Source organism: Ochotona princeps, chromosome 15, assembly GCF_030435755.1.
Source record: "Ochotona princeps isolate mOchPri1 chromosome 15, mOchPri1.hap1, whole genome shotgun sequence".
Taxonomy (NCBI): domain Eukaryota; kingdom Metazoa; phylum Chordata; class Mammalia; order Lagomorpha; family Ochotonidae; genus Ochotona; species Ochotona princeps.
This window is the reverse complement of record NC_080846.1, coordinates 53,631,745-53,658,195: the sequence shown is the minus strand read 5'-3', so window position 1 is coordinate 53,658,195 and position 26,451 is coordinate 53,631,745. Positions and strand designations below refer to the sequence as shown.

Sequence of the window (26,451 nt, the reverse complement as noted above, 5' to 3'; positions counted from 1 at the left end):
CCCCTGGGCAAGGATGGAACTGAAGGCAGAGGAGGAGGAGGTGGGTGGCGTCCAGCCGGTCAGCATCCAGGCCTTTGCCAGCAGCTCCACTCTGCACGGCCTGGCCCACATCTTCTCGTACGAGCGGCTGTCTCTGAAGCGGGCACTGTGGGCCCTGTGCTTCCTGGGCTCCCTGGCCGTGCTGCTGTGCGTGTGCACGGAGCGTGTACAGTACTACTTCCACTACCACCATGTCACCAAGCTGGACGAGGTGGCCGCCTCCCAGCTCACCTTCCCTGCCGTCACGCTGTGCAACCTGAATGAGTTCCGCTTTAGCCAAGTCTCCAAGAATGACCTATACCACGCTGGGGAGCTGCTGGCCCTGCTCAACAACAGGTGTGTATCCCCCACTCAGCGCACCCAAGCATTGCAGGTGGGGTGCCCGCTTCCGTTACCCACCACAGAGCCCCCCAGGCCAGGCCTGCCCTCCAGCCGCACACCATCACCCCTGCCAACTTGCTGCTTGCGGCAGGCACGTCGGTGCAACTGCCGAGCAAGCGCCCTTGGAGACACGGGTCTCTGATCCCAGCGTGATCCAAAACAGCTCCCCTCATCCTGTGCATGTAGTGAGCTTTGTCCTCCTGACACTGTGTCTTGATCTGGCTTGTGGGAAGGGGACAGAGTGTGAAAGCCAGAGAGCTTGGGCCTTGGTGTTTCTGCCCCCTTATGCCCTCATCTCAGCCATGTGCCGGGACTCTCAGCCCGGGGGCCGCCGCTGCAGCTGCTTCTGCTTTCTCCGACCCCGTGTGGCAGGCCCAGCTCCTTGCTTGCCTCTGCCCAGGCCCTGCTCCCACGGCTGGAGGCTGCCCCGTGCAGGTTGGGGATGGCGGGGAGAAGGATCATGGATGATTGTGCTGACCCGTGCACCGCTCACCCCACCGGGAACTCCAGATATGAGATACCGGACACCCAGATGGCGGATGAGAAACAGCTGGAGATCCTGCAGGACAGGGCCAACTTCCGCAGCTTCAAGCCCAAGCCCTTCAACATGCGCGAGTTTTATGACCGGGCAGGACATGACATCCGAGACATGCTGCTGTCCTGCCACTTCCGGGGGGAGGTGTGCAGCGCTGAAGACTTCAAGGTGGTGAGTGAGCCCCTCTGCTGGAGGATGGGGTTCTGCCCCCCACCCCAGCCAGGCTGTCCCCCCAGCCCGGGGCTTGCTATTCTGGGAGAGGAAGTGGTATGTCCTGGCAGGAGGGGACTTTGTTCTGTAGTCTCGCAGCACATCGGCGCTGGGTGAAGGCGTGAGCCTGAGCCTCACCTCCAGGATGGCAGGAAAAGGAACAGATCACCCATGCACACGCTCACATAGGCATCACGTGTGGCCTGACTTGTCCCCATCACCTAGCCTTACCCCTGCCAGGTCACAGGTGTCAGAGTTGGGAGTTGTGGAGGGTCATATACCACCCTGTGGCTCAAAGTGAGGTCTGAGTGCCTGTAAATCTTATAATGGAGATGCCCCCCACAAACCCTCATGCCCCCAAGTATGCCTGCCGCAGAGGTGGCCTCAGAGGTGCTGGCTGTTCCCAGATTGGGCACACAGATGCCATGGGAAAGAACTGGACAGGTATTAGAAGGAGACCCCAGGAGCTGGAGTGCTGTAACAGCAACGGGGAGGACGGCACTCGCAAGTTCAGAACGCTCCTAGGTTCACCTGCTTGCCTCACGGTGAATAACCACATGGATCCCTACAGAGCGGTAACTTGCCTGTACCACAGACTGGCTAGTGAGAGGTTCGGGGTGAAAACGCGGGTCTTGTTCGATCCCAACGCCCTGAGCTCTTTTTGTTACTTTCGCTGACTCTGGAGTGACTGTGCCCACTTCCTGTGCCAGAGATTTCTCTGTTAAACCCCACTTGCTTCTTTCCACTTCCCCTTGTTCAGATCGCTCCGTTTTGTGCCTGCCCGTTTGCGCCAAGGGAAGGGATGGTGTTTGTTTGTGTGGAAGTGTTTGGAGCCGGCCCTACACTCTCCGTTTCCTGTGGAGGTTACACCAGACTTTCCAACCTCTATAGGCCATGCTGTGCAGATCAGCTTCATGGGCTGTTGCCAGCCCTGCTGGGGACAGGTTACGGGACCATGCCAACAATAGTGCAGCTGTGGGTAGAGGTGGACGAGAAAGCCAGAGCCCTCTCTGTGCAGCACACTGGGCACACAGGCAGGAGGGACACCTGTAAGTGCTGGGTGAGGGGTGGGGAGAGTGCTCCGCTAAGCCTGGGAAGGTGTGATGTTGGGGTGCAATAGAAGGGGAGAGTTCTAGGCCGTCTGGTGGAGCTGTGCTCGGCGTGCAGGCTCCCAGAGCGATCTGAATTCCTCCTTTTGCTGGGAGGAGAGACACACAAGCCAGCACCTTGCAGCCCCAGCTGTGGCACTTTTTCATTCTGCCTTGTCAGGGAAAACCAGATTTTGGTTGCTTCTCGGTTTGTATCAGAGATGATCTGGCTGGATCCAAAGCCCCAGCCTCTTCCGCCCTCGCCTCCTCTGCTGCTGATCTGCTTGCCAGTCCTTTCTGGGTCAAGAAGCCCGACAGTTCTGTCCCCAGGGATGAGCCCACCGACACAGGGGTCTAGCTGAGGCCGGTCTGACACCTGCCTGGGTGGGAGGAGGACTCTGCATCCCGAAGGGGCTCACATGTGCCCTGCTGCCTGCTGAGCCCTGGCTTGCCCCTCCTGCTTCGCTGATTTGACATCCATCTCTCCATCCTTGCCACTTTCTGCTAGGCCCAGAAGTGCATTGGGGGTATGGATCTACTCCCAGCAGATGTGGCACTGACCGAAAGCATCTGTCTATAGGGTCAGGGCTTAGAAGAGAGCATCTTGGCACATCTTGCAGCCCCCAGGGTCAGGTTCTTAACTGGGGGAAGGGGGGATTGTCCAGGCCCTTGCTTGAAATGTTTGCCAAAGTGAGTGTGCTTATGGGCCTTGCTTACGGATGTTCAAGGGTAGGGGTTTCACCCCAACAGCCCAAGTAAGAGCCTTGCTACTGGGGGTGCCTGGGGGTACCTGGGGAAGAGGAAGAGGGCTCTTCTGCTATGAGAATACACAATGCCAGCCCAGGGAATGGAGTGGTGGGCATGGCAATGAGCGGCTGGGCCGTCTCGGGTGTGGCTGAGTCTGCCTGGGAGTGTGGGGATGTGTGTGAGGAAGGTTTAGGGATCCTTTGGGGAGAGAGGGGCAGAAGGTCCCGCAGGGAGTGTCCCCACGGCAGTGTGGTAGGGTGGGCCACCAAAGGCCCCTCCTCTCCTGAGACTACTTCCTTTCCTTCCCGGTGGGGGTCTTGGTTGCCAGGGCAACAGCCTCGGAGTCTGCAGTCTCCGGCCCCACCTTGAGCCAGCCAGGACCAGGCAGGACAGGGGTTCTGTGCTGGAGAGCTGGAGGGTGCAGCTGCCTGCTGGTGTCTGGGCAGGCGCTAGGGAAGTGAGCACAGTCGCAGCTGGTGCCAGCCTCCAGCTGCCCCTTATCTGTCCCTGGCAGTGGGAGCAGCGATGTGGCTGGAATGTTGAGTAGCACCAAGGGGAGGGGGCTGGCAGATGGTGGCCCAGTGCCCCCTGTGCCCCCCCTTCCAGCTGATCCAGAGCCTGCGGGAGAGGCAGAAATTTGTTTTTAGACCTAAGTGAGAAGGAAAAGGAGGACAAAGGGGATTCTGGTGTGTGTGTGTGTGTGTGTGTGTGTGTGTTGGAGGAAGGGAGATAGTCAATTTATCCTAGGAAGAACTGAAACTGGAGGCCAGGTACCCTTGGGGACCCACGGGAATCCCCTGGGCACCCTGGAGTGGGGATTCCTTGCCCCCAGAGAAGAGGGGGGAAATCTGTCAAGGCTCCACAGGGGACAGGATTCTCCTGGGGGACTCAGGGAGTTGAGAGGGGACTCTATGGGCTGGCCGTGGGGCTCCGAGTGGAGACAGAGAGGCCTTCTGAAGGCCAGCAGAGCCAGGACAGCCAGGACCAGCAGGGTGCTTTTTCTCCCCAGGGTCCCTTCCCCTCACCAGCTCAGGCCCAGAGGCCCAAGCGAGGGCTGGGCCGGGGAAGTGTAGGGGCCGCTAGGAGGTGGTGCAGGAGAGCTGGTCAGACTACTGCGTAGAGAGAAGAAGAAGGGCCACAGGAGGTCCATCTGGAGGCCTGGAGATTGCATGGGGGTCGGGACACCCCAGACTGCAGCAGGAAGGAAGGGGCTGCAGTGCTGGGTCACTCCTCTCCTGGGAGCTCACGAATACATTCTCCTGCCCACTTTGTCCTCCCTGGAAGGTTATGGAGTACCACAGATGGGACAGGAGCCAGCTGCAGGGGGCCAAGAGACAGATCCCAATTTGGGGACCCTCTTCTCCTTTCCCCTCTCAGACAGCCTTTGGGGAACTGGTGTCCGTCTTCCCTCCCCTCTCCTCCTCCCTCAGCTTGGCTCCCAAGCCTGCCATCGTCTGAGTGGCTGTGCTGGGCTAATTGATCTCGTGGCTGTTGGGTAAAGTGATAGGGAACTGATGGAAGTAATGAGGTGCCCCTGGGGGCAGCGCGGGAAGTGGAGGCCTGGGGGAGGAGCCCTGCCCAGCCTGGGACCTCCCTCTCCGCCAGCCTGGCGAGGCTGTCACTGCAACCCCAGTGTGTGTGAGGCAGAGGGAAGCTGCCAAGAGACGGAGGTCGGGCATGTCCTCCGAAGGGGCTGGGGGCTTGCTTCTGCCAGCTTTGCAGGAAGCAGTTATGGTGCTGGAAGTGGTGGTGAGAGAGGAAAGCTGGAGGCTGGCATGAGGAGCTGGTTCCGACAGGCTTGAGCTCCGTCTGTTTGCTCTGTTGCTGGCAGAGGCAGAGCCGTGTCCGAGTGCTGGGGGTAAAGGCGTTGTGGTGGACCGTGGACCCTGACCCACCCCTCAGGGAGCGTGAAGCTACGAAGGAGAGCAAAGGGAGCTAGCTCAGCTGCTCGGCCAAGGCCAGTACTATGGAGAAAGCCTCTTGGTTCCTGCAAGGCGAAGCTGTGCCCCTGCCAGCAGCTGTTCCCCTTCACCCCAACAACTTTCCCTATATAGTTGTCTGGTGTCACTCCAAGAGCCTCTGCCGTCTGGCTCAATCCCTTTCTGTGGGGATAGAGGCAGAGCCAGGAAGGGACAGGACCAGCAAAGGGAGATGGTGTGGCCCCAAGGGGCTGGGCTCTACGGCCCGCACGTCTCTGCTTCTAGGCTACAGGGTTTCTTTGTCAGTAGGTGGCCTCTCCCTCAGCCCCCAGGAGAGAGAGCTGTGCATCTGGGGCCTCGGAGGCCCAGGGAGAGGCTGGCGCAGCGGCCCTGACCGTGGACAGCCGCCAGCCAGCCGTGCTCACGGCCTGTGTGCCCCAAGTGTGTAAGCACACATGTGCATATCGCCGTGCGCCTCTGGGGGAGAAGATGACTGCAGGTGGGCTCGTGGGGCTGGGGACCTATGGCCACCCTCCGCGTGGGCTGTGGGCTGTGAGGAGAGGGCTGTTTGTGTGGACAAAGCTGGGTACCAGCAGAATGAACTGTATCTGTAGTGTTCCACACTTCACAAATTCCTCCTGCTTTCACTCATGCTCCCCTCATGATGCTAAGGTGTAGAAGACATTCATCTCTTCATGGGAGAGGTGAGGAGAGGAAGGCTCAGAGGTGGCAGGTGGCTTGCCTGAGACCACACAGTCAGTAAATGACTGAGGACACCTTACTGTGGGTTTTCTTTTTTCTTTTTTTCTTTTTTCTCTCTCTCTTTTTTTTTTATGAAAGGAGATCCCCCATTTGCTGATTTCCTCACCCAAATGTTTTTTAAAGAAAAAAAAATATTTATTTTTACTCATTTGAAAAGTACAATTAGGACCGGCATTGTGGTGTAGCAGGTAGAGCTGCTGTCTGCTTCCCATATGGCGCCAGTTCAAGTCCCAGCTGCTCCGTTTCCAGTTTAGCTCCTTGGGCCCTGCACTTACGTGGGAGACCCAGAAGAATCTCCTGGCTCCTGGCTGTTGTGGCCATTCGAGGAGTGAGCCAGTGCATGGAAGAACTCTCTGTGTCTCTCCATCTCTCACTGTAACTTTGCCTTTTTTTCTCTTAAGATTTATTTATTTTATTACAAAGTCAGATATACAGAGAGGAGGAGAGACAGAGAGGAAGATCTTCTGTCCGATGATTCACTCCCCAAGTGAGCCGCAATGGCCGGTGCGTGCCGATCCGATACCGGGAACCTGGAACCTCTTCTGGGTCTCCCACACGGGTGCAGGGTCCCAGTGCTCTGGGCCGTCCTCCACTGCTTTCCCAGGCCACAAGCAGGGAGCTGGATGGGAAGTGGAGCTGCTGGGATTAGAACCGGTGCCCATATGGGATCCCGGGGCTTTCAAGGCGAGGACTTTAGCCGCTAGGCCATGCCGCTGGGCCCGTAACTTTGCCTTTCAAGTAAATAAATGAAGCAGGAGGGAGGGAAGGAAGGAAGGAAAGAAGGAAGGAAGGAAGGAAGATAATAAATTATATGCAGGTACAGAGATCTGTTATCTACTGTCTACTGGTTCACTGTCCAAGTAGCCATAAGACTAGGGCTGGCCAGGATAAATCAGGAACCAGGGGCTTCCTCTTGGTCTTCCGCATATCTGCAGGGGCCCATGGACTTGGACCATCTTCCATTACCTTCCTAAGCGTATTAGCAGTGAGCTGGATTACAAATGGGGCAGCTTGGATTGAATTGGTGCTCATATGGGATGACAGCATCTCAGGCTTAACTTACTGTGCCACAATGCTAGCCCCTATTCCCCAAATGTCTGCCAAGGCCAGGGACTGGGACCTCAATTCAGGCCTCCCATGGCAAGGACCCAGGTACACCAACCATCACGCCTGCCTCCCATGGTGTACTCATTAGCAGGAAGCTAGAGTCAGGAGCCAAGGCTGGGACTCAAGCTCCAAGGTTCCACTGTGGGACACAGGTCTGTCAGCTGCTAGGCCAAACGCCTGCCCCTGACGGCAGATCTAAGTCCAGGTTCCTGTGAAAGGGCTGTTGCAGGAGGGTGCTCTGGCTCCCCAGCTGCTGCTGCTCCTTGATGAGGCAGGAAGGGAGGAGTAGGGTGCTGAGAAGTCCCTTTCCGCTACACCATCTGCAAGTCTCAACCCTGGATGAACCCGCCCCTGGCTTTCCCCAGGGGTGGCACTGGAGCAGCCAGGCTCCACAGAGGAAGTCACACACCAGACACGTGGTGTCACGTTTGGCTCATACTCAACATCCTTCAGCTGACCAGTAGCACTGCCTGGCAGCCCCTGTGTGTGCTCTTCATCAACCTGTTCTCCCCAGTGACTACTGCAAATGTCCCCTCTCAGTCCAGCAGCAGCCCTGTCGGTTCCTTTCTCACCCCTGGATGGCGACCTCACTTCCCATCTCACCCAGAACAGAGCAGCCTCAGACAAGGGCTCCCTCCTCTGCTACCAGCCTGGAGAGAGCAGCGTACCTGCCCTCTAGGATGGAAATCTCAGCCTCCTCTCACCATCAGTCCGTTCCTGCGTTTTTAGGAACTGTTTCTTGCTGATTCTGCCTCTCTGTGGCCAGTTGGCATGAAACGTGCTGGAAACACTCCCACCTGAACACACGCAGGTACTATGACCACATCCATTTTTTTGGCTGTGGGCTAAAGGTAAACACCAAAACGGTGCCTTCCTGCTCCTGCTCTGTCTCCCTGTTTCTCTTTGCTTCTCTTTGCTTCTCTTTGCAAAGCTCTCACTGTCTCCGTTTGCTGAGCTTGAACTCACTCTTTTGGGAGAAAAAGAGAGAGAATGAAGTGCACTCCCCAAATGCCCATATACCCTAGGGCCAGAAGGCTGGATGTGGAACTCAGCTGGGTCTCCCATGGGAATGTCCGGAACCCAATCACATGAGCCATCACTTGCCTCCTCCCAGGGTGTGCATTAGTAGGAAGCAGAGCTGGAATTTGAACCCTGGCATCCCAGCATGGCATGTGGGCATCCCAAGGTGTGTCTTCACCGCCCTGTGGTTAATGCGTGTCTTCACCACCATGCCAAACACTCACTTTTTAACTCACTTTCTGATCTACTCCAGGATGCCTTCTCTCCCTACCCCAGCCCCCTTCCTAAATGGTTCCAACTAGAGGCACCAGTGACGTTCACATGGTCCAGCCCAGCAAGCATTTCTTATCCTTGGCATCTCAGTATCACTCAAGATAGTTAACTGTCTATTTTCCAGACCATTCTTTGCTGACAGCCACCTTCCCTCATTTCCCTCTGATTTGTGGCCACTTCTCTGTTCACCTGTCCTATCTCTTAGGTTTGCCAATCTGCGTCAACATTATTCAAAGTTCAGTCACAAGATGTGCTTGCTTAATTTTTTAAATGTGTTTATTTGGAAGGCAGAGAAAGAAAAAGACACACAGAGAAAAAGATGTCCCATTCATTGGTTCACTCCCCAGATGCCTGCGATGGCTGAACGGAGAGACAGGAATTCAATCTACATCACGCATGAAAGTGACAAACCCATTCGCTCGAGGCGACACCTGCTACCTTACAGGGTCTCACGGGGAGCTGAAATCAGGAGCCAGAACCAGAAACTGACCCCAGGTGCCATCATGTGAGATGTGGATGAGTACAATTTAACAGTGTAGCTTGAAGGACTTTTTTTTTTTTTTCTAATTTTATTTTTATTAGAAAGTCAGATTTACAGAGAGGAGGAGAGACAGAGCGGAAGATCTTCCATCTACTGATTCACTCCCCAAGCAGCTGCCATGATCAGAGCTGAACTGATCCAAAGCCAGGAACCAGGAACCAGAAGCTTCTTCTAGGTCTCTCATGCGGATGCAACATCCCAAAGCCTTGAGCCATCCTCTGCTGCTTACCCAGACCACACACAGGGAGCTGGAAGGGAAGTGGAACAGTTGGGATACAAACCAACACCTATATGGGATGCTGGCGTGTGCAAGGCAAGGACTTTAGCTTCTAGGCTACTGTGCCAGGCCCACTTGAAGGACTTTCTGAGGTTTATCTCTTTCTTTGAAGAACAGAATGGGGCCCGGCACGATAGCGCAGTGGTTAAAGTCCTTGTCTTGCACGCGCTGGGATCCCATATGGTCACCGGTTCTAATCCTGGCAGCCCTATTTCCCACCCAGCTCCCTGCTTATGACCTGGAACAGCAGTTGGGACATCCTAAATCCTTGGGACCCTGCACCCACGTGGGAGACCCAGAAGAGCTCCTGGCTTCAAATTGGCTCAGCTCCAGCTGTTCCGCTCACTCAGGGAGTGAACCATCGGATGGAAGATCTCTCTCTCTGTCTCTCCTCCTCTGTGTATCCGCCTTTCCAATAAAAATAAATAAATCTTTTTAAAATATTTATTTATTTTTATTGCAAAGTCAGATATACAGAGAGGAGAGACAGAGAGGAAGATATTCTGTCTGATGATTCACTCCCCAAGTGAGCCGCAACAACCGGTGCTGTGCGGATCTGAAGCCGGGAACCTGGAACCACGCGGGTACAGGGTCCCTCTGCTCTGGGCCGTCCTCCACTGCTTTCCCAGGCCACAAGCAGGGAGCTGGATGGGAAGTGGAGCTGCTGGGATTAGAACCGGTGCCCATATGGGATCCCGGCGCGTTCAAGGCGAGGACTTTATCCGCTAGGCCACGCCGCTGGGCCCAAAATAAATAAATCTTAAAAAAAAAAAAAAAAAGAACAGAATGACGGACACAGATTTGCCTGGAGAGATCTGGGTCAGACTGAAGCCAAGAGACAGGAACTCCACCCTGAACTCCGGCATGAGTGCAGGGGCCCAAAGACCACCTTGCTGCTTCCCTCGGAGCGTGAGCAAGGAGCCGGATCAGAAGTGAGGCAGCCAGGACCTGAACTGGCACTGCTATAGTGGATGCCCAGTGTTGCTCTGCCCCCCAAACTGGGGCCTGCTTGAGGAATGTTTACACTGGTATATCATATTAATATTTTGCGTATTACATTAGTGTCTATTTACATGATATAAAACATTTCCAGAGCTACAGGAAGCTCCTCAAGGCCCTGTCCTCACGGATACTATCCCACAATAATGAGTCATTATTTGGAGTGGATAGTTAAAATGCCACTCGGGATAGCCATAGCCCATATCAGAGTGGCTGTGAGTTGCAGCTCTGCTTTCATTTCCTACTAATGGTGTACACTGGGAGGCGGGAGATGACCCAAGCACTCAAGTCACTACCGCCCATGTGGTGGCCCAGCTTCAGCCCAGAGGAGTGGACCATCAGATGGAAAATTCTCTCTCCCCTTCCCTCCGCCCTTCCAAACACTGCTTGGGACACTCACATGCCATATTAGAGAGTCTGGGTTTGAGTCCCAATGCTGCGCCCAATTCTAGATCCCTGCTGATGCTTACCCTAGAAGGCAGCGGTGGCGGGTCAGATCCTCAGCTTGCTGCTAACCATGTGGGAGACTCAAACTGAGCTGCAGTCTTCATACGTCAGCCTGGCACAGCCCAGCTACTGCAGGCATCTGGGAGTGAGCAGAGGTACAAACTCTGTATCTCTCTGTGTGTGTTGTACGTATGTGTGTATACATATATACATGTATGTATGTATGGCATATATATACATATATATGTCTTTCAAATAAAATGAAAATATATAAAAAGAGCTAACCATAGATAACTGTTGCTGATTCTGGAACTTCCTCCATTCAGTATAGGCTGTTTTTATGTCCTCTTTGTTTGTTTGTTTGTTTTAAAAGGTGAGGAGGTCACAGGTGCACCTGGGTATGTTCTCGGGTAGAGTGGATTGGGAGGGGAAAGGTGAGAAAAAGAAATGTTTCTGCCTTGTTTTCTGTATCCAGGAGCAGAGAGAGAGAGAGAGAGAGAGAGAGAGAGAGAGAGAGAGAATCGCCCTTCTGCATTGCCAGTCTTCATGTGATCTTGGCCAGGGGAGTTGTTGCATGATACTGCCTTGGTTTCTTAGTGATGGGAAATATGTCCTGAGGGAGGCGTCACTGACTAATGGATAGGTGCGTGGGATTATAAAGAGCAGGCAAAGTGTGGTTTCCAGCTCATGACCCTAAGCTACCTACCTACCTGTGCCATTTCATTTCATCCCTCTCTCAAAGATTTCCAACCTTTAATCTTAGTGTTGCTGAACAGTGTAGATTCATCACATTTTTTGTAGTTAACATCCTGCACTGATTAGGGATGAATGGTTTGCATACCCTGAGTTTGGTCTCAATTAATGGGTCATTCTCATGAGCCGGAAAACTTCCATTCGGTGCTCATGGCATCACTCTGAGATGTTGCTGGCTTCTTTACACAGGACTCAGCAGTGTACGTGGTCTAATCATGCAACATGTGAGCCAAGGCCAGATCACACATTCATGGGTTATGGTTCCTGAGATCAGAAGTCCTGACATGTCTGAAGCCAACATGAGATTAAAGGATGTGCTGCTTGCCAGTGCCAAAATCCATTCATGGGCTTCCCCACACAGCAGGTACCTTGGCCTGGCCCAGGGAGCCTGGAGTGTCAGTTGTTTAGGCCCTCTGCCCAACCTGTCTCCAACCCTGACTCACACCGTCAAATGCTGTGGCTTGGCCTGGGGAGGCCCATGGTGCTGGCTCCCTTGGGCCACCCCTGCCGGGCTCCCTCCCAGCCTCAGCTCTTGTGAGCCCCAGCAGGTGCAGCAGCTTGGCCCAGAAAGGCCTGTGACTGCAGCTCTGCCAGCCTCAAAAGCCCTCTGTGGCCCTCGCCGTAGCCCGTGGACCCTGACAAGCAGAAGACAGTGGTCCACTAACCCTCCCCAACTCCACTTGCAGATTTTTTTTTATAAAGATTTGTTTACTTTTATTGGAAAGGCAGGTTTAGTTGAGACATAGAGAAAGATCTTCCATCCATTGGTTCATTCCATAAATAGCCACAATGGCTGAAACTAAGCTGATCTGAAGTTAGGATCCAGGAGCTTCCTCAAGGTCTCCCAGTCTTCCACACAGATGCAGGAACCCAAAGCTTTGGGCCATCCTCCACTGCTTTCCAGGCCACAAGCAGGGAGCTGGATGAAAAGTGAAGCAGCTGAGGCATGAACCGGTGCCCACATGGGATCCTGTAGCATACAAGCAGAGGATTTAGCCAGTTGAACCATTGTGCTGGCACCTCACCTTGCAGATTTAATGTTAAAGATTAGGTATTATACTGGCCCAGTTGTATAGTTAACACAGGATTACCATGAACCAAGCCAAGAATGCCAGCCAGCTACTGACTGCTTTTCTTCCAGCAAGTACAGGGCATCCTAGGCAATTGCCTATAGTTGGGGGATGTCTGTCTTAAAACAAACAAAAAACAGTGAAAAGATTTTTATTTGATTGATTTGAAAGGTAGAATTGGGGCATAGTAGACTAGCCCTCTGCCTGTGACACCAGTATCCCATATGGGCACTGGTTCATGTCCCAGCTGTTCCATTTACTATGATTATTATTATTATTATTATTGCTATTATTATTATTATTGATGGTGTTTACATACTTGATCAGGGTGGGAAGGATTGAGGGTCAGGGGAAAGTGGGCAAGACCATTGTTTCCAAAATTTCCAAAATTTCTTTGTAGAGAAGCCACACCCAACCTCCCAACAGCCCTAGTACCCAGGGATGGAGCCCTAGTACCCAATGTGGAGCATGCTCTGAGGGATCTGCTTAAGTGGTTTTGATGTTTCTAAAATGCTGTTGATCTCACCAATCCAATGATAAGGAAATCCTTCCAAGGTCTATTGGCTGACATTGTCCACCTTAGAGTCTCCATTCGCCCAGATATTTGCTGTCATTGCTTGGCTGGTGTGGTTGTCCAATCTGTTCTGCTCTCCTTCCTCTGCCATGGTACCAGATGTCCTCTGCAGATCCCAGTGGGCTGCCATAGCCTCATGTGCATCTGGGCATGCCATCCACTGCTCCGTCTTTTTCATTGAGAAGGCCCAGTTCTGACACACACACACACACACACACACACTACGATCAGTCCACAGATCCTGCAGTTTTGCTCATGGTTGGAGTTCTGAGTCCAGAGGTTCAGTTGGGGGGATCCCCAAGAAACTTCTTCTGAAGTGATCCCAGACCTGACTCTTGTGTGGGGTCTGGCTCAGTCCTTCACCCACATCACACATTAATAATAATAGTTGGGTCAGTTCTGTCTCCAGCCCCCTATCTTACACAAACCAATGGATTCTGCAGCACAGAGCAAACCACACCTTATGTACACCAGCAGGAACTGCAGCCTAGTCAGAGCAACCTCTAATAGCTTCCCATAGTCCCGGCCCCAGCCCTGGTTCCCATGCTTGCCAGTATTTACAGAAGACTGGTCCAGTCTGTCCCACATCCCGTTCAGCTCTCGTATACAACAATGGGCATTGTAGCCCAGTTCAACCCACCTAACCCAACTATCCAGTCAGCACTCATGCTGGTGGGTGTCACCGCCTGTCTAGCCAGGCTGACCCGGCCTTGTTTCTTATGCTCTCCAGTGAAGGACTGCTTCACTTCTAATCCTGCTGCCTCCTTAGAGATTGGAAAGGCAGTTGAAGATGACCCAAGTCCTTGGATCTGTGCACTTATGTAGCAGACCTGAAGGAAGCTCCTAGCTCCTGGCTTGGGGCTCAATTCCAGTCATTGCGGTCCTTTGGGAAGTAAGCCAGTGGATGGAAGATCTCTCTCTCTCCCTCTCTCTCTCTGTTCACATTTCAAATTAAAAAAAAAAAATCAAATCTCAAAGTGTAAAAAAGAAAGAAAGAGTTACAAAGAGAGCGGAAGAAGAGAGAGAGATCTTCCATCTTCTGGTTCATTCCCCAGATGAGTACAACAGCCAGGTTTGTACACGCCCAAAACAAGGAACCAGAAACTGCATCCGGGTCTCCAACATGGGTGGAGAGTGTTTGGACCATCACCACCTGCCTTCCCAGGTACCTTAGCAGGGAACTGCATTGGAAGTGGAAGAGCCAGGATTCAGGTGGGCACTCTGATGTGGGACGCTTGCCTTCCAAGCAGTGGCTTACCCCACTGCACCCCAACACTGGCAGCAACGTCCATCAGCTTCTGTTTGTGTCCATGTCCCTGAGCCCTTGTCACGATGTAGTAACAGTATTTGGCTCTTCTTCAGTGCTGTGTAGTATGGCGCGTGAATAGACCATGACCTAGTTACTCTCTCCTTATTGTGGACGGGCAGTTGGGTTGCTACTGATTTTTGTCAAGCTGCCATTGACATTCTTGTCCATGTTTCTTGGTTAATATATGCACCAGTTTCTCTTAGGTATATACCTAGGAGCTACGGCCCTCTCACAGGGCAGGAGTCGGTTTAACTTTAGTGGATATTGCCAAATCAGGCCTTTTTAACTTTCCTTTTTTTTTTTTTAAGCTTTATATTCTCTTCTTGGGCAAGCTCATCTTCACCCATGACTTCAATTACCATCTTAAGCACTGATAACTGCCAAATGTATGCTTCAGTCCAGCTCTGTCTTCTTAGCATCAGCTCAGGGGCCAATTTTCCACTTAATGCCTCTTCTTGGATGTTCCCAAGGCTCTTCAAAACCAGACAGTGCAAAACCAGACCCATCATCTCACCTTCCAAGCAAGTGCTTCGCCAGTGTCCTGATCTGAGCCAACCCCCTGCAGCCTGTCCTGCAAACCAGACCTCATCCCGGACACTCAGTCCCTGTCACCTGCGTTTGCAGGATCTGCCCGTCTTCTCTTTTCCCAGCCTGCTCTGAGCACTGCCCCCTACCCCTCAATCTCACCCTTGTCCCAACTTCCCAGGACGCCCCCTGGCTCCTCCACTCTGCAGCTGGAGTAACCTTTACGAAATACAGCTGATTGCTTGAAATTCTTCCGAGGAGGCTTGGGGAATTCTCCAAGGCTAGTGAACTGGGGCCTTGCCTACCTTGGCGCACCCCAGTCATACCTGCCTGCACTCAGCTTTCCTGGCCCAGTACCTTTGAACACATCGTCTGCTCTTTGGACTCCCACCCCATTTTTTTTACCCGATCACTCCTCATTATTCTTTTTTCTTTTTTTATTTTGATGGTCTTTACCTGGTGATTAGGACTCAAAGGGTCAAGGGCTATAGGAGAGTGACTAAGACCGTTGTTTCTACCATTCTTTTTTCCTTCCTGTGTCTGGGGGAAAGGAAGAGACAAAGGGAGAAGCCACACCCACCCTCCCACCCCTCCCAGTGTTCCCAGTGTGGGGCACGCTCGAGGGCGCTGCTCAAGTGGTTTCGATAGGTCAACCGTTCTGAATTGCTCTGAATTACTGCTGACTTTGCCATGCTAAGCACGGTGAAATCTCTCCAGAATCCGCTGGTTGACCCAGTCCGTCCACCTTAGCATCTCCACTTGCCCAGATTTTCACTGCCAACACTTGGCTGGGGTAGTTGATCCATTTGTTCTGTCCTTTGTTGTGGTCCAAGTGTCCTCTGCAGGCTCGTCCACTGTCCGTCTGAGTACTCCTCACTATTCTTTAAATTACAACTCAAACGTTACTTCCTCAGAACTTTCCTAGATTCTCCAGTTTGGTCAAGTCACCCGTCATTTACAATCAAAGAACCATGCTTTTTAAAAAAGGTACTATTTGTCATGCTTTGGAATGAAGTGCTGGCTTTGTGAGTTCTTACATTTTTAAAAATTTACTTCTTAGTATTTGAAAGGCAGAGACAGAAAAAACAAGCACAACAAAATTTTCGTTTAAAAAAATTTTTTTAAACATTTATTCATTTTATTACAGCCAGATATACACAGAGGAGGAGAGACAGAGAGGAAGAACTTCCGTCCGATGATTCACTCCCCAAGTGAGCCGCAACGGGCCGGTGCGCGCCTATCCGGAGCCTGGAACCTTGGACCTCTTTCCGGGTCTCCCACGCGGGTGCAGGGTCCCAATGCATTGGGCTGTCCTCCACTGCTTTCCCAGGCCACAAGCAGGGAGCTGGATGGGAAGTGGAGCTGCCGGGATTAGAACCGGCGCCCATATGGGATCCCGGGGCTTTTAAGGCAAGGACTTTATCCGCTAGGCCACACCGCTGGGCCCTAAAAATTTTTTGAAAGGCAGAGTTACAGAGAGAAGGAGAGACGGGGAGAAAAATCTTCCATCCCCAAGTGGCCGCAACGGCTGGAGCCAATCCAAAGCCAGGAACCAGGAACCTTATCCAGGTCTCCCATGCAGGTGCAGGGTCCCAAGGCTTTGGTCCATCCTCCACTGCTTTCCCAGGCCACAAGCAGGGAGCTGGATGGGAAGTGGAGTTACCGGGATTAGAACCGGCACCCATATGGGAGGCTGGTACCACAGTCTGAGGCTACACTATGGACCTGCCCACAGCAAGATTTCTTGTCTGCTGGTTCACTCTCCAAATGGCCGCGACACTGGGGCTGGGCCCAGCCAAAGCAGGGACCTAGAACCCTGTGCTGGTCTCCCATATGGCTAGCAAGGACCCAAGTACTTGAGCCATCACTTGCTACCTCTCAGGCAGGTTAGCAGGAAGCTGGTTAGGAGTGGAGAAGGTAGGACTTGAACCAGGCACCCTGATGCACTGTGGGCATTCCAAGCAGCAACTGAACCACCATGCTGCCTCAGGTCCACTGCTGCTTTTGTGTTTTGTTTTGTTTTTAAAGATTATTTATTTACTCCTATTTATTTGAAAAAGTAGAGTGACGGAAAAAGCTCTCCCATCCACTGGCTGACTCCCCAAATGATCCCAACCCCTGGGAGGCACGATCTCCCACATGGGTGCTTGAGCCATGCCAGTTATCCTCCATGGTGTGCATCGGCAGGAAGCTGGCTGAGAAGCAGAGCTGGGAATTGATCCTAGGTATTCTGGTGTAGGACGAATCCCAAGAGGCATGGCCTGGTCCTCTGCACCACATCCTGTGCGCCTACTTCGGTGATGCTGAAAATGCATGGCTGCCTCCCTCACAAGACATTGAGTTCGGGCAGCAGGATCCACACTCGTTATCTAGTCATCTTCGTTTTGGTGCGTAAAGGGAAGAATAAGGACAGGAAGTATTAGGAGATAGGCGACCCAGTCGTTATCCTAAGCTCCATGGAACTTGAACACACTGCTGTGGCTCATTCCTCACTAGTTGAATGGGTGTGAAGTTACGTGGCAGCTTGTTTCACTGGGTTGGTAAGGATCCCAGGGGGCTGGCCCTGGAAAAGCCTGAAACATTGCACAGATGCTGGAGTGGCTTGGATTCAGCAAGACAAAGCCAGTGACCACTCCGCTGCCACAGGTTGCTGAAGAGAAGTCCTGGGCAGAGCCAGATGTAGGCAAAGGTCCTGTCCTGGGGATGAGGAGGGGCCTTGGACCCAGCCAGGGGAAAGAGTTCCCAAGCTGTACTGTTCTTGGGAGCGGCTCTGTGTGCACACACCCTTCCCTCTGCAGTGGGAGCCCCAAGGAAGCTTCCCATGCCTTCATGTCTTACCTTAGAGCCCTTGTGGGTCAGTGCGCTCAGGTGTGCATGGGACACAGGGGCAGCTGAGTGTCGACTGGCCTCTGAGAGCTAGGGGCAGGGAGAAGACCTGGGGCGAGTGGGAAAAGCCCGAGGGTACTGATGGTACCCTAGGCTGATGGCCACTGCAGCCCTGCACCCCTCGGTTCTGGCTTCCCTGCAAATTCTTGCACTTCCGGCTTTCCTATGTGGTCTCACGTGTCTCGGCTCCTGCTCTGTCACTCACCTGGTCCCTGCTTGAGTGGAGCTCCACAAGGGTTTGGGTGGGACTGAGTCTCCCAGTCTGTCCCCTGGAGGGCGGAGGGGGGCTCCAACCGTGCCTGTGGAGGTGACACTGACCTTTTGGAAGGTCTAGGATCATGAGGTGGAAATCTCTAGAATTCTCCCTCCGGGGAACGCATGTGGTGGGGAGCACCAATGAGGTGAAGAGGGTGGTGGCCAGAAGTACAGCTATTTTCAGTGTTGTAGGGCCCTGGAGGAGGGACAGAGTGGTCAACAGGACAAAAGGGAGGCCGCTGTTGAAGCCAGAAGGAGGAGGCTGGTCTCAGGGCAGCGGCAGGTAGCTGGAGTGGCATTAAGCTGGGTCACTAGCACCCTATTCTTTTGGGGCCTCAGTGTCCCTGGCAGTAAAGCAGAGGCCAAAGGTTCCCACCAGTCAGTAGAACCTGGCACCCCGCCTCCCATCTTCTCACACCCCAAGGGCTCTGAGGCAAATGTACAGGGCCAGTTGTGGGAGAAAGCAGGTGGGCCGAGCCTGCTGGGACCATAGGTGGTGCAGGGTTAAAGTGCTGAGCCTCCACCTCCTCCCGTCCCCTCGGTCACCTTCTTGGCCCTGGAGAGCTGGTTGGTGGCTCAAGTTCCTTAATCAGTGGCCTTGAGTAATCAGAGCGCACAGAGGAGCGCACAGAGGAATGGAGAGGACCCAGGGCCACGGAGGGGGCACTCAATCCCTCAGGCTCCCAGCTGTGGGGGTGGGGTGCAAGACAGGAGGGAGGAGAGGGTGATGACCTGCCCGGAGCCCTGCCCCCCAGTGCCAGGCGCCAGCAGAAATGAGGCTGTGGTCATTACAAATCTCTGCTAATGGAGCCTGGGCGGCCCCACAAGCCGCAGACAGGGATGGGGGAGGGGTAGTGACTTCAGTGCGCTCTGTGTGGGGAAGGGCAATTAGGGAGGAGGTGGGGGGGTGTAGGATGGGTTGGAAGAGCTTGGGCGTGGATACGAGAATGACTGCTGGGAAATCGGAGTGTTCAAAGAGCAACCAAAAGTACATTGGAGTCAGGACACTGATGGGGAGGAAACTGGCATCAAAGGAGCAAAGAACAGGGAGAGGACTCTGAGGTTGCAGGACTGGGGTCAAGGGCAAGGTGCGAAGATGGGGGAGTGGGCAGGTGAGAGGCCCCAGGGGCCCTGGAATGAGGATGGGTAGGTATTCAGAGGGCTGTGCAGAGTGGAGGTGGGGAGTGTGAGTCTGTGAGTGCAGGAGGGGGCGGGGACTGTGGCTGGCTGAGGTCACTGCGGCTGAGCCGAAGTCGCCCCAGCCCCAGGCTCCTCTCGGACGGACACAGTGGGGCTGTGCAGGACACTGGCTGCCCTGGCCTGCTGCTCTGCTGCCACGGTCCTTGCACACCGCTTGTCAATCAATCACCGCTGTCCTGCCTGGTGAGCGGGCTGGCCTCCTGGCCCCGCCCCGCCCCGCCCCTGCCGGCTGCCAGGAGGGACAGGAGGGACGCTAAGGAGGCAGCAGACAGAGTGCCCGAGGCATCGCCGCTTCCCTCCTGCGCTTGCCCGTTGCCGGGAAGTCCCAGGAGAGAAGATGCCCCTACATATCTTCTGCTCTGTGTCCTTTTCCTCTGGTGACGAGACCCCAGGGACCCTGGGGGACATTTGGGGTGCCCCCCAAAAGCAGCAGCGGCGGGACAACTCCGAATCAGAAGAGGAGCAAGAGAAGCAAAGGGAGGCAGCGAGGACGGAAGGCAGAGAGGGGCATTCGCCCCTGGACTTGGTGACTTTTGCCAATAGCTGCACCCTCCACGGTGCCAGCCACGTCTTTGTGGAGGGGGGTCCGGGACCCAGGCAGGCCCTATGGGCAGTTGCCTTTGTCCTGGCCCTGGGTGCCTTCCTGTACCAGGTAGGGGACCGCATTGCCTATTACCTCAGCTACCCCCACGTGACTCTGCTGGACGAAGTGGCCACCACGGAGCTGGCCTTCCCGGCCGTCACCTTCTGCAACACCAATGCCGTGCGGCTATCTCAGCTCAGCTACCCTGACCTGCTCTACCTGGCCCCCATGCTGGGGCTGGATGAGAGTGATGACCCCGGGGTGCCCCTCGCTCCTCCGGGGCCTGAGGCCTTCTCGGGGGAGCCCTTTAACCTGCACCGCTTCTACAACCGCTCCTGCCACCGGCTGGAGGACATGCTGCTCTATTGCTCCTACCGAGGGGGGCCCTGTGGTCCCCACAACTTCTCAGCGGTGAGTGGGCGCCTCGCCGTCTGCCACGGCGCTGTCCCCGGGGGCTGTGGCTGGTGCCTGCTGTCCCTCATTTCAACCCGTAGCCTAGAGTCCGTAGCTGGGACCTGCATTCCCAGGGCCCTGCTGGTACTGCTTTTCCGGTTGAAATCAGTGTGTCCCAGTTGCAAGTGAGTTGCTTCCCTGAGACTCTTGGTGTGTGTCCCTGAGCGGCTGTCGCCTTTTCCCACGCCTCCCTGAGGCCCCTGCTGCATTTGATGCTCACGCTGGGCTGAAGCTGGGGCTGGAGCCACCCGGTCTCTGGCCGTGCAGACAGAAGCCGGTGTGCACAGCCCCCATCTGCCCCACCACCACCATGGCAGGGCCTGCCTTGCCTCCTGGCATGGTCTTGCTATGCCTCTGCTACGGGCTCCCTGCCCCCCCATCCGCTCTTCTTGGCGTGTGCGTGCATGCGTGTGTGTGTGTCTGTCTGTCTGTCTAAGGAGGAGTAACAGGTATCCTGTAAGTGATGCCCCTTCCCGCCCACTGCAGTTTGACCTGCCAGGGTCCTTGCAACCCCTCCCTGGGAACGTCAGCTGCCCTCTGGGTCCTCTGCTCTAGAGGTCTAGAGCCTTCTTTGCTGAAGGTCTTTGGTACTCATCCTCTCCCCCAGTTCATCTTCCCATTCTGTCCCAACTGACGGCTCCTGCCCCTCCGGCCTCCAGACACCAGGTCATCCTGCCCCATCCCCCATCCCAAAGCCACCGCCTCCCCAATAGCGGAGGCTCCAGCGGACACCACTTCACGGGATGACTACAGACATTTGGGGATCTGGAAGTTTGCACCACTGGAGCTCTGGGAGACCGGGTGATTGAGGAAGGTGGGACAACAAAGGGGTCCCTGGCTCCTCCACTTGAAAGTAGAGCAGGCACTTCTCAACCCCAGCCACCAGGTGGCAGCACAGCCCACTGCGCTGCAGCCTGGCCTGCTGAGCTGGGGCAAGGTTGGGGCTCGCTCCTACGCCGCCTTCCCCACTGGGCATCCCTGGCACCTGGTGTAGTGTGGCCTAGGTGCTGGGTGCTGAGGACCCAGCAGCGTTCAGAGTCCTCTTTCTGCTTCCTCTCTGGGCCTCACCAGGAGGCACACCATGTGTTCTGGGGTGGCTTGGGGAGACAGGCTCCTTCTCCGAGCTGTGTCGGTTCTCAGCTTGCGACTTGCTTTGTGGAAGCTGTCAGCATCCAGCAGTAGTAGGAACACATTCATCCCATTTGTGGAACACTAGGGGAGGCTGTGGACAGCGCTTGTAGGAATCGTCTCCCTCTTCTCCCGGCAGCTGTGGCCTCCAGGCTGGGAGGAGACCCCAAGTCTGTCAGTCAGAGGTCCTAGCAGGGGAAGCACCATCACAGGTGGCCTCCTTGGAAGGACCTTACCATGGGGAGTGTTGTCAGGGCTGGGGGCAGCATTGAGGAGGCCGGGGGCTGAGGTAGCTAGCAGTGATGGGAGCCCTCCCTACAGGGTCCACATGCCCGTCCCACACAGCCAGGGTTTCGAAAGAGTCGTGGATGCTGAAGGACCAGCACCCCTGTATCTCTCATCTCTTGCCTCCCGGCCCCTTGCTGACAGCTCTCATTGGTCAAAGCCAAGCAGAAGCCCATGCCAGGGGCTGTGACACTCAGGGCATGCCCCTGCACTCTCCATCCCACCCTCCCCCTCCCACACAGCAAATCAGCAAGGCCCCAAAAAAGGAGGGACCCATACGCAGGAGGACTGTACCCTGGGAGTGTTCAGATTCCAGAAGCTGGGAGCACCCTGGGTGAAAAGTGGGTGTGACAGGAGGTCAGGCTCTCCCCTGTGCCCCTGCAGGTCTTCACACGGTATGGAAAGTGCTACACCTTCAACTCGGGTCGGGATGGGCGACCACGGCTGAAGACCATGAAGGGCGGCACGGGCAACGGGCTGGAGATCATGTTGGACATCCAGCAGGATGAGTACCTGCCCGTGTGGGGCGAGACCGGTATGTGGCCTCTGCTCGGGGTGCCCTGGGGCAGGGCCTGTCACCCCCTTTCCACCCAGCACCTCGCCATCTGCCTGACTCGTACCTGACTTCCACACTGACGTTTCCCTGGCTCCCTCCTCCCGCTCCCCATTGCTGGCTCAGTTACTCTCCAAGGTAACCAGCCATCCTTTCCATCAGCGGCCGCCACTCACTCTATAAATAATCTTTCTCTCTTCTTGGGCTGCCTGCCTGCCTGGTCTCGGGGGGCCTTGGGCAGAGAGAGAGAGAGAGAGACGGGGGAGAAGGAAAAAAGAGAGAAATAGAGAGTACCTGACAGTGCCTGTGAGAGAGAATTTTGAAGTGCCCGGATACACAGCACAAGCCAGATGCGGGAAGTGGTGTGTAGGATGCAGAGGCCGCTGCAACTGCCTGAAGTCGCTCAACCCGGGAGGCGAGGGTGGGCTAGGACGGTCGTGGACACCCTGCCTCCCGCAGTGTCTGCCGTGCTCAGTCTCAGAAAAGAGGGGGTGCCCTGGGATTAGGGAGTCAGAAGCCCCCGCCCCTCCCATGCACCCCTCATTCCCATAGATGAGACGTCCTTCGAAGCAGGCATCAAAGTGCAGATACATAGTCAAGATGAGCCCCCCTTCATCGACCAGCTGGGCTTTGGCGTGGCCCCGGGCTTCCAGACCTTCGTGGCCTGCCAGGAGCAGCGGGTGAGCGGCCATGGGGGGCTGGTCCTGCCCGGGGTGGGAGGGATGGCTGGAGCAGCAGGTGGCAGTCATGGGAGCGGGGGCGGGGGACGCGGGGTGGGCTAGGGCCTGTTGGAGTGCTGCCCGTAACAGGTGTGGGTGGGGGACCTGAGCTCTGTCCTGTCAGAAAAGTCCAGCAGAGCGATTTCGGGGAGAAGTCCCCACGCTTCCCCAGCTCCCCGGCTCTCCCGGCAGCTCATCTACCTGCCCCCACCCTGGGGCACCTGCAAAGCTGTTACCATGGACTCGGATTTCTTCGACTCCTACAGCATCACCGCCTGCCGCATTGACTGTGAGACGCGCTACCTGGTGGAGAACTGCAACTGCCGTATGGTGCACATGCCAGGTGGGGCCCCGGAGGCTCTGTATGCAGTCCTGATCCCCACCCCCAGGTCCCAGTCCACACTGCCCCTCAGCACTCCACCATGCCCCCTCGCACCAGCCTACCCACCCCAGGTCTCTGTGACCTCATCTCCTGCCTGGAGGGGCTGCACCGTGTGGGTGGGTCACTGTGGGGCAGACTGAGGTTGGCTAGTCCTCCATGCTCCCACCTGGGCATCACAGGACCCCTTTCATCTCCAGCTTGCTCTGCTGTCCTTTCTCCTTCACAGGAGATGCCCCCTACTGTACCCCAGAGCAGTACAAGGAGTGTGCAGACCCTGCTCTGGGTGAGCACCCCTGTTCTGGAACATCCCAGCGGGGGTGGGAGGAGGGGAGTGGGCTGCAAGCCATTCGCATGGGCATTTCAAGACCAAGCTTCCAGAAGCTTCGAGTAACTCCTAGCTTAGGCTGCACTCTCCCACCTGCATCTGACTTCGAGCCTGAGAACGGCGTCTTCAGAAGGGCCCCTAGGAGAGAAACAGATAGGGTTGTTGTATGGGTGGAGTTTTCACACTGCTTCCTCGGTGCCTCAACTGGTTGACCACGAGCCCTCTGAGGGAATGCCACGCAGGACTGAGGAAGCCCTCTGGGTGGGCACAGCGAGCAGGGGGCCCAGGGTTCCTGTGGAGAGGGCCAGGACGTGCATGTTGGGAAGGTGCTCGCCCCTTGGCACCTCTCACCCCCACTGGCTGGGCGCAGACTTCCTAGTGGAGAAGGACCAGGAGTACTGTGTGTGTGAGATGCCATGCAACCTGACCCGCTACGGCAAGGAGCTGTCCATGGTCAAGATCCCCAGCAAGGCCTCGGCCAAGTACTTAGCCAAGAAATTCAACAAGTCTGAGCAGTACATAGGGTAAGGGTTCTGGCTGTGCAGGGCAGGGGCGGGAGGAGATGGGGGAAGGGCTGAGACACAGGGTGGGCACCGGGGGAGGGCCAGGCTCGATGACCACAGGCAGTTCCCCGGGCTCCTGTCCCCGAGTCCTCCCTACTGCTGTGGTGGGAACCTCCTTCCTTGGCTCATCATAGGCACAGTGCCTCACCTGTCACACTCGTCATCTCGTGGAATCCTTGCTACCACGGTCCGAGGCCTCTCCTCAGTCAGCATCCTGGACACCTGGGTCCGGGGAGGCTGAAGGGTCAGTGTGTTCCAGCTGGGCAGGACAGAGCCATGACCTGAACCTGGCTTCCCTCCACTGACCCCCATGCAGGGAGAACATCTTGGTGCTGGACATTTTCTTTGAAGTCCTCAACTATGAGACCATTGAGCAGAAGAAAGCCTATGAGATCGCCGGGCTCCTGGGTGAGCTGCTGCAGGCATGGGCCCCTCCTCATGCCGGGGGAGGGGTATGCTGGGGCTCCCGGCAGTTCAACCAAGTGGATTGCCCAGCTCTGCTCCCCCCCCGGGGCCCTGACCCCGCTGACCTCCCCACAGGTGACATTGGGGGCCAGATGGGGCTGTTCATCGGGGCCAGCATCCTCACCGTGCTGGAGCTCTTCGACTATGCCTACGAGGTGAGCAGGAGGCGGGGCAGGGCAGGGCCGGGGCCGGGGCGCCGCGGTGGGGCCTCAAGGGCAGGGCTCCACAGTAGCCACCCGGCCCGCACCTGCCCCAGGTCATCAAACACAAGCTGTGCCGCAGAGGCAAGTGTCAGAAGGAGGCCAAGAGGGGCAGCGCGGACAAGGGCGTGGCCCTCAGCCTGGACGACGTCAAGAGACACGTGAGGGAGCGTGTGCGCTGGGGATACCCTCGGCCCCCCCACGGTCCCCCAGGCCCTTGACTGACGCCGTGCTGGTAGCCCTTACGCTAACCGGCCCCGTGTCCTGTGCCCTTTGCCTAGAACCCTTGTGAGAGCCTCCGGGGCCACCCTGCCGGGATGACCTACGCTGCCAACATCCTACCTCACCACCCGGCTAGAGGCACCTTTGAGGACTTCACCTGCTGAGCCCTGCAGGCCGCTGCACCAAAGGCCTCAATGTGGAGGGCCAGGAGAGCTCGGGGGACCTTCTCCCCACCCTCCGGGGGAGAGGGGGTGGCCCCGAGTCTGCCTGGGGCCCACCCCTACTCCTGGGCAAGCCCTTCCCTCCTGTGGTGGTGAGGAAGGAGTCCTCTTCCTGCCTCTACCCCGTTCTTTTTACTTTTAACAAAACTAATCTAAGAGAAACAAAGCCCCCTAAAGACAGAGAACGGGGGCCGGGCCCCGGGCTGCCTGTCTCTGCTCCATGCTGCCTCCCCAGCTGCCGGCCTGGCTTCTCCGTCCGGGCCGTCTGTCATCTTCAGTGTCCACCTACATTCTGCTGCCGTCATTCACCAAAGCCTCCACCGCAGGGTGGAGAGGATCACCCCCAGGGGTCTGGGATTTGCCCCCCCAACCTGAGAATGTACCTTAAGGGGGAGGGCTCGCGGGGGCGGGGTATCCCCAGCCTTAAGTGGCCCTCTTGGCCCAGTGACTGCCCGGAACCCAAGTCTCCAGGCTGAGCTGAACCCTCACCCCCACCCCCTTACACGAGTGTAGAGATCTCTACGGGGTGCATGTGGGGGGTCCCCCAAACAAGAGTGGAGATGGGGACGAGATGGGGCCCTGGTGCTGTAGGCCACAGGCTCGCTCACCCCCACCTCCCCAACCCCGGCAGCCCTCCTCAGCCATCCCCTACCAGACCCGGCTGGTGAGCTCCCAGCCCAGGGAGAGGGGCGCTGGTGCCTGATCTCACTGCGCCCTCTCCCGGAGCCCCCCTCCCCTCCCCCGCAGAGGGCTACATCCATAAATTTTCTTATGGAACTCCTCCAAGTCTTCTCTCCACCCCCACCCCAACGTCATTGGCTTCTTTCAACAACTTCATCTGCATTTTCTATTTCTATATGATACAGACTCTATATTGCTATATCTCTGTATATACTTTTCCCCTGCCCTGTCTGTCTCTAGACCCCACCTCCTCTTGTCTGAGACCCATCCTCCCCCCACCGCCCACCCCCCTTCTGTGTCTCCGCCCCTTCCCTGGTCTCTGAATGCCTTCACCTGTATAAAGAGTTGGACTCTCTCTCCCCGGTGTCTGTACTGTGTACACACATTCCTCTGAGAAGCACAAGGAAACGACACGCGCATTGTAACCCTCGCACTGTCGGTGGCCACATAAAGGAAGCTGTGAACCACAAGTTCTGCCTCTTTCTGGCCTCCCCCCTCCTATCCTCAACCCCCTCCCCCCTGTCCAGCCCGGTCATCCTCTGCCCTCCCTGCAGGCTGCCCTCCACCCCCAGTCCAATGCCCTTTGATGGCTGACTGGGGCAAGGGCTTGCTACGGTGACAGCCCCCACCCGGGAGACAGAGTCACCTCCGATGCTCAGCCAAGAGGGTTTGGGACGGAAGCGAGCTGGGGGTGGTCGCAACTGGGCGGCAGAAGCTGGGGTCCTCGGGCAGCGGTCCTTCCCTCCTCCTCGGT

General features: G+C 55.9%; 1 protein-coding gene across 3 annotated transcripts; it reads left to right on the top strand.

Moving 5' to 3' along the window:
- ASIC1 (acid sensing ion channel subunit 1) lies at window positions 1-26,168 on the top strand. 3 transcript variants are annotated; one of them, XM_004598976.2, is made up of 11 exons: window positions 1-375; window positions 931-1,126; window positions 21,751-21,901; window positions 22,472-22,599; window positions 22,831-22,981; window positions 23,247-23,303; window positions 23,716-23,869; window positions 24,225-24,316; window positions 24,449-24,528; window positions 24,630-24,734; window positions 24,855-26,168. In XM_004598976.2, the coding sequence occupies exons 1-11, from the start codon at window positions 14-16 to the stop codon at window positions 24,957-24,959; spliced, it is 1,581 nt and encodes a 526-aa protein (XP_004599033.1). In that variant the 5' UTR covers window positions 1-13; the 3' UTR covers window positions 24,960-26,168. The 3 variants fall into 3 exon arrangements, with proteins under 3 accessions (XP_004599033.1, XP_058529196.1, XP_004599031.1); XM_058673213.1 differs by having other exon boundaries at window positions 9-375; window positions 24,225-24,528; XM_004598974.3 differs by lacking the exons at window positions 1-375; window positions 931-1,126 and adding an exon at window positions 19,250-19,911.
- Window positions 26,169-26,451: the final 283 nt, after the last annotated feature.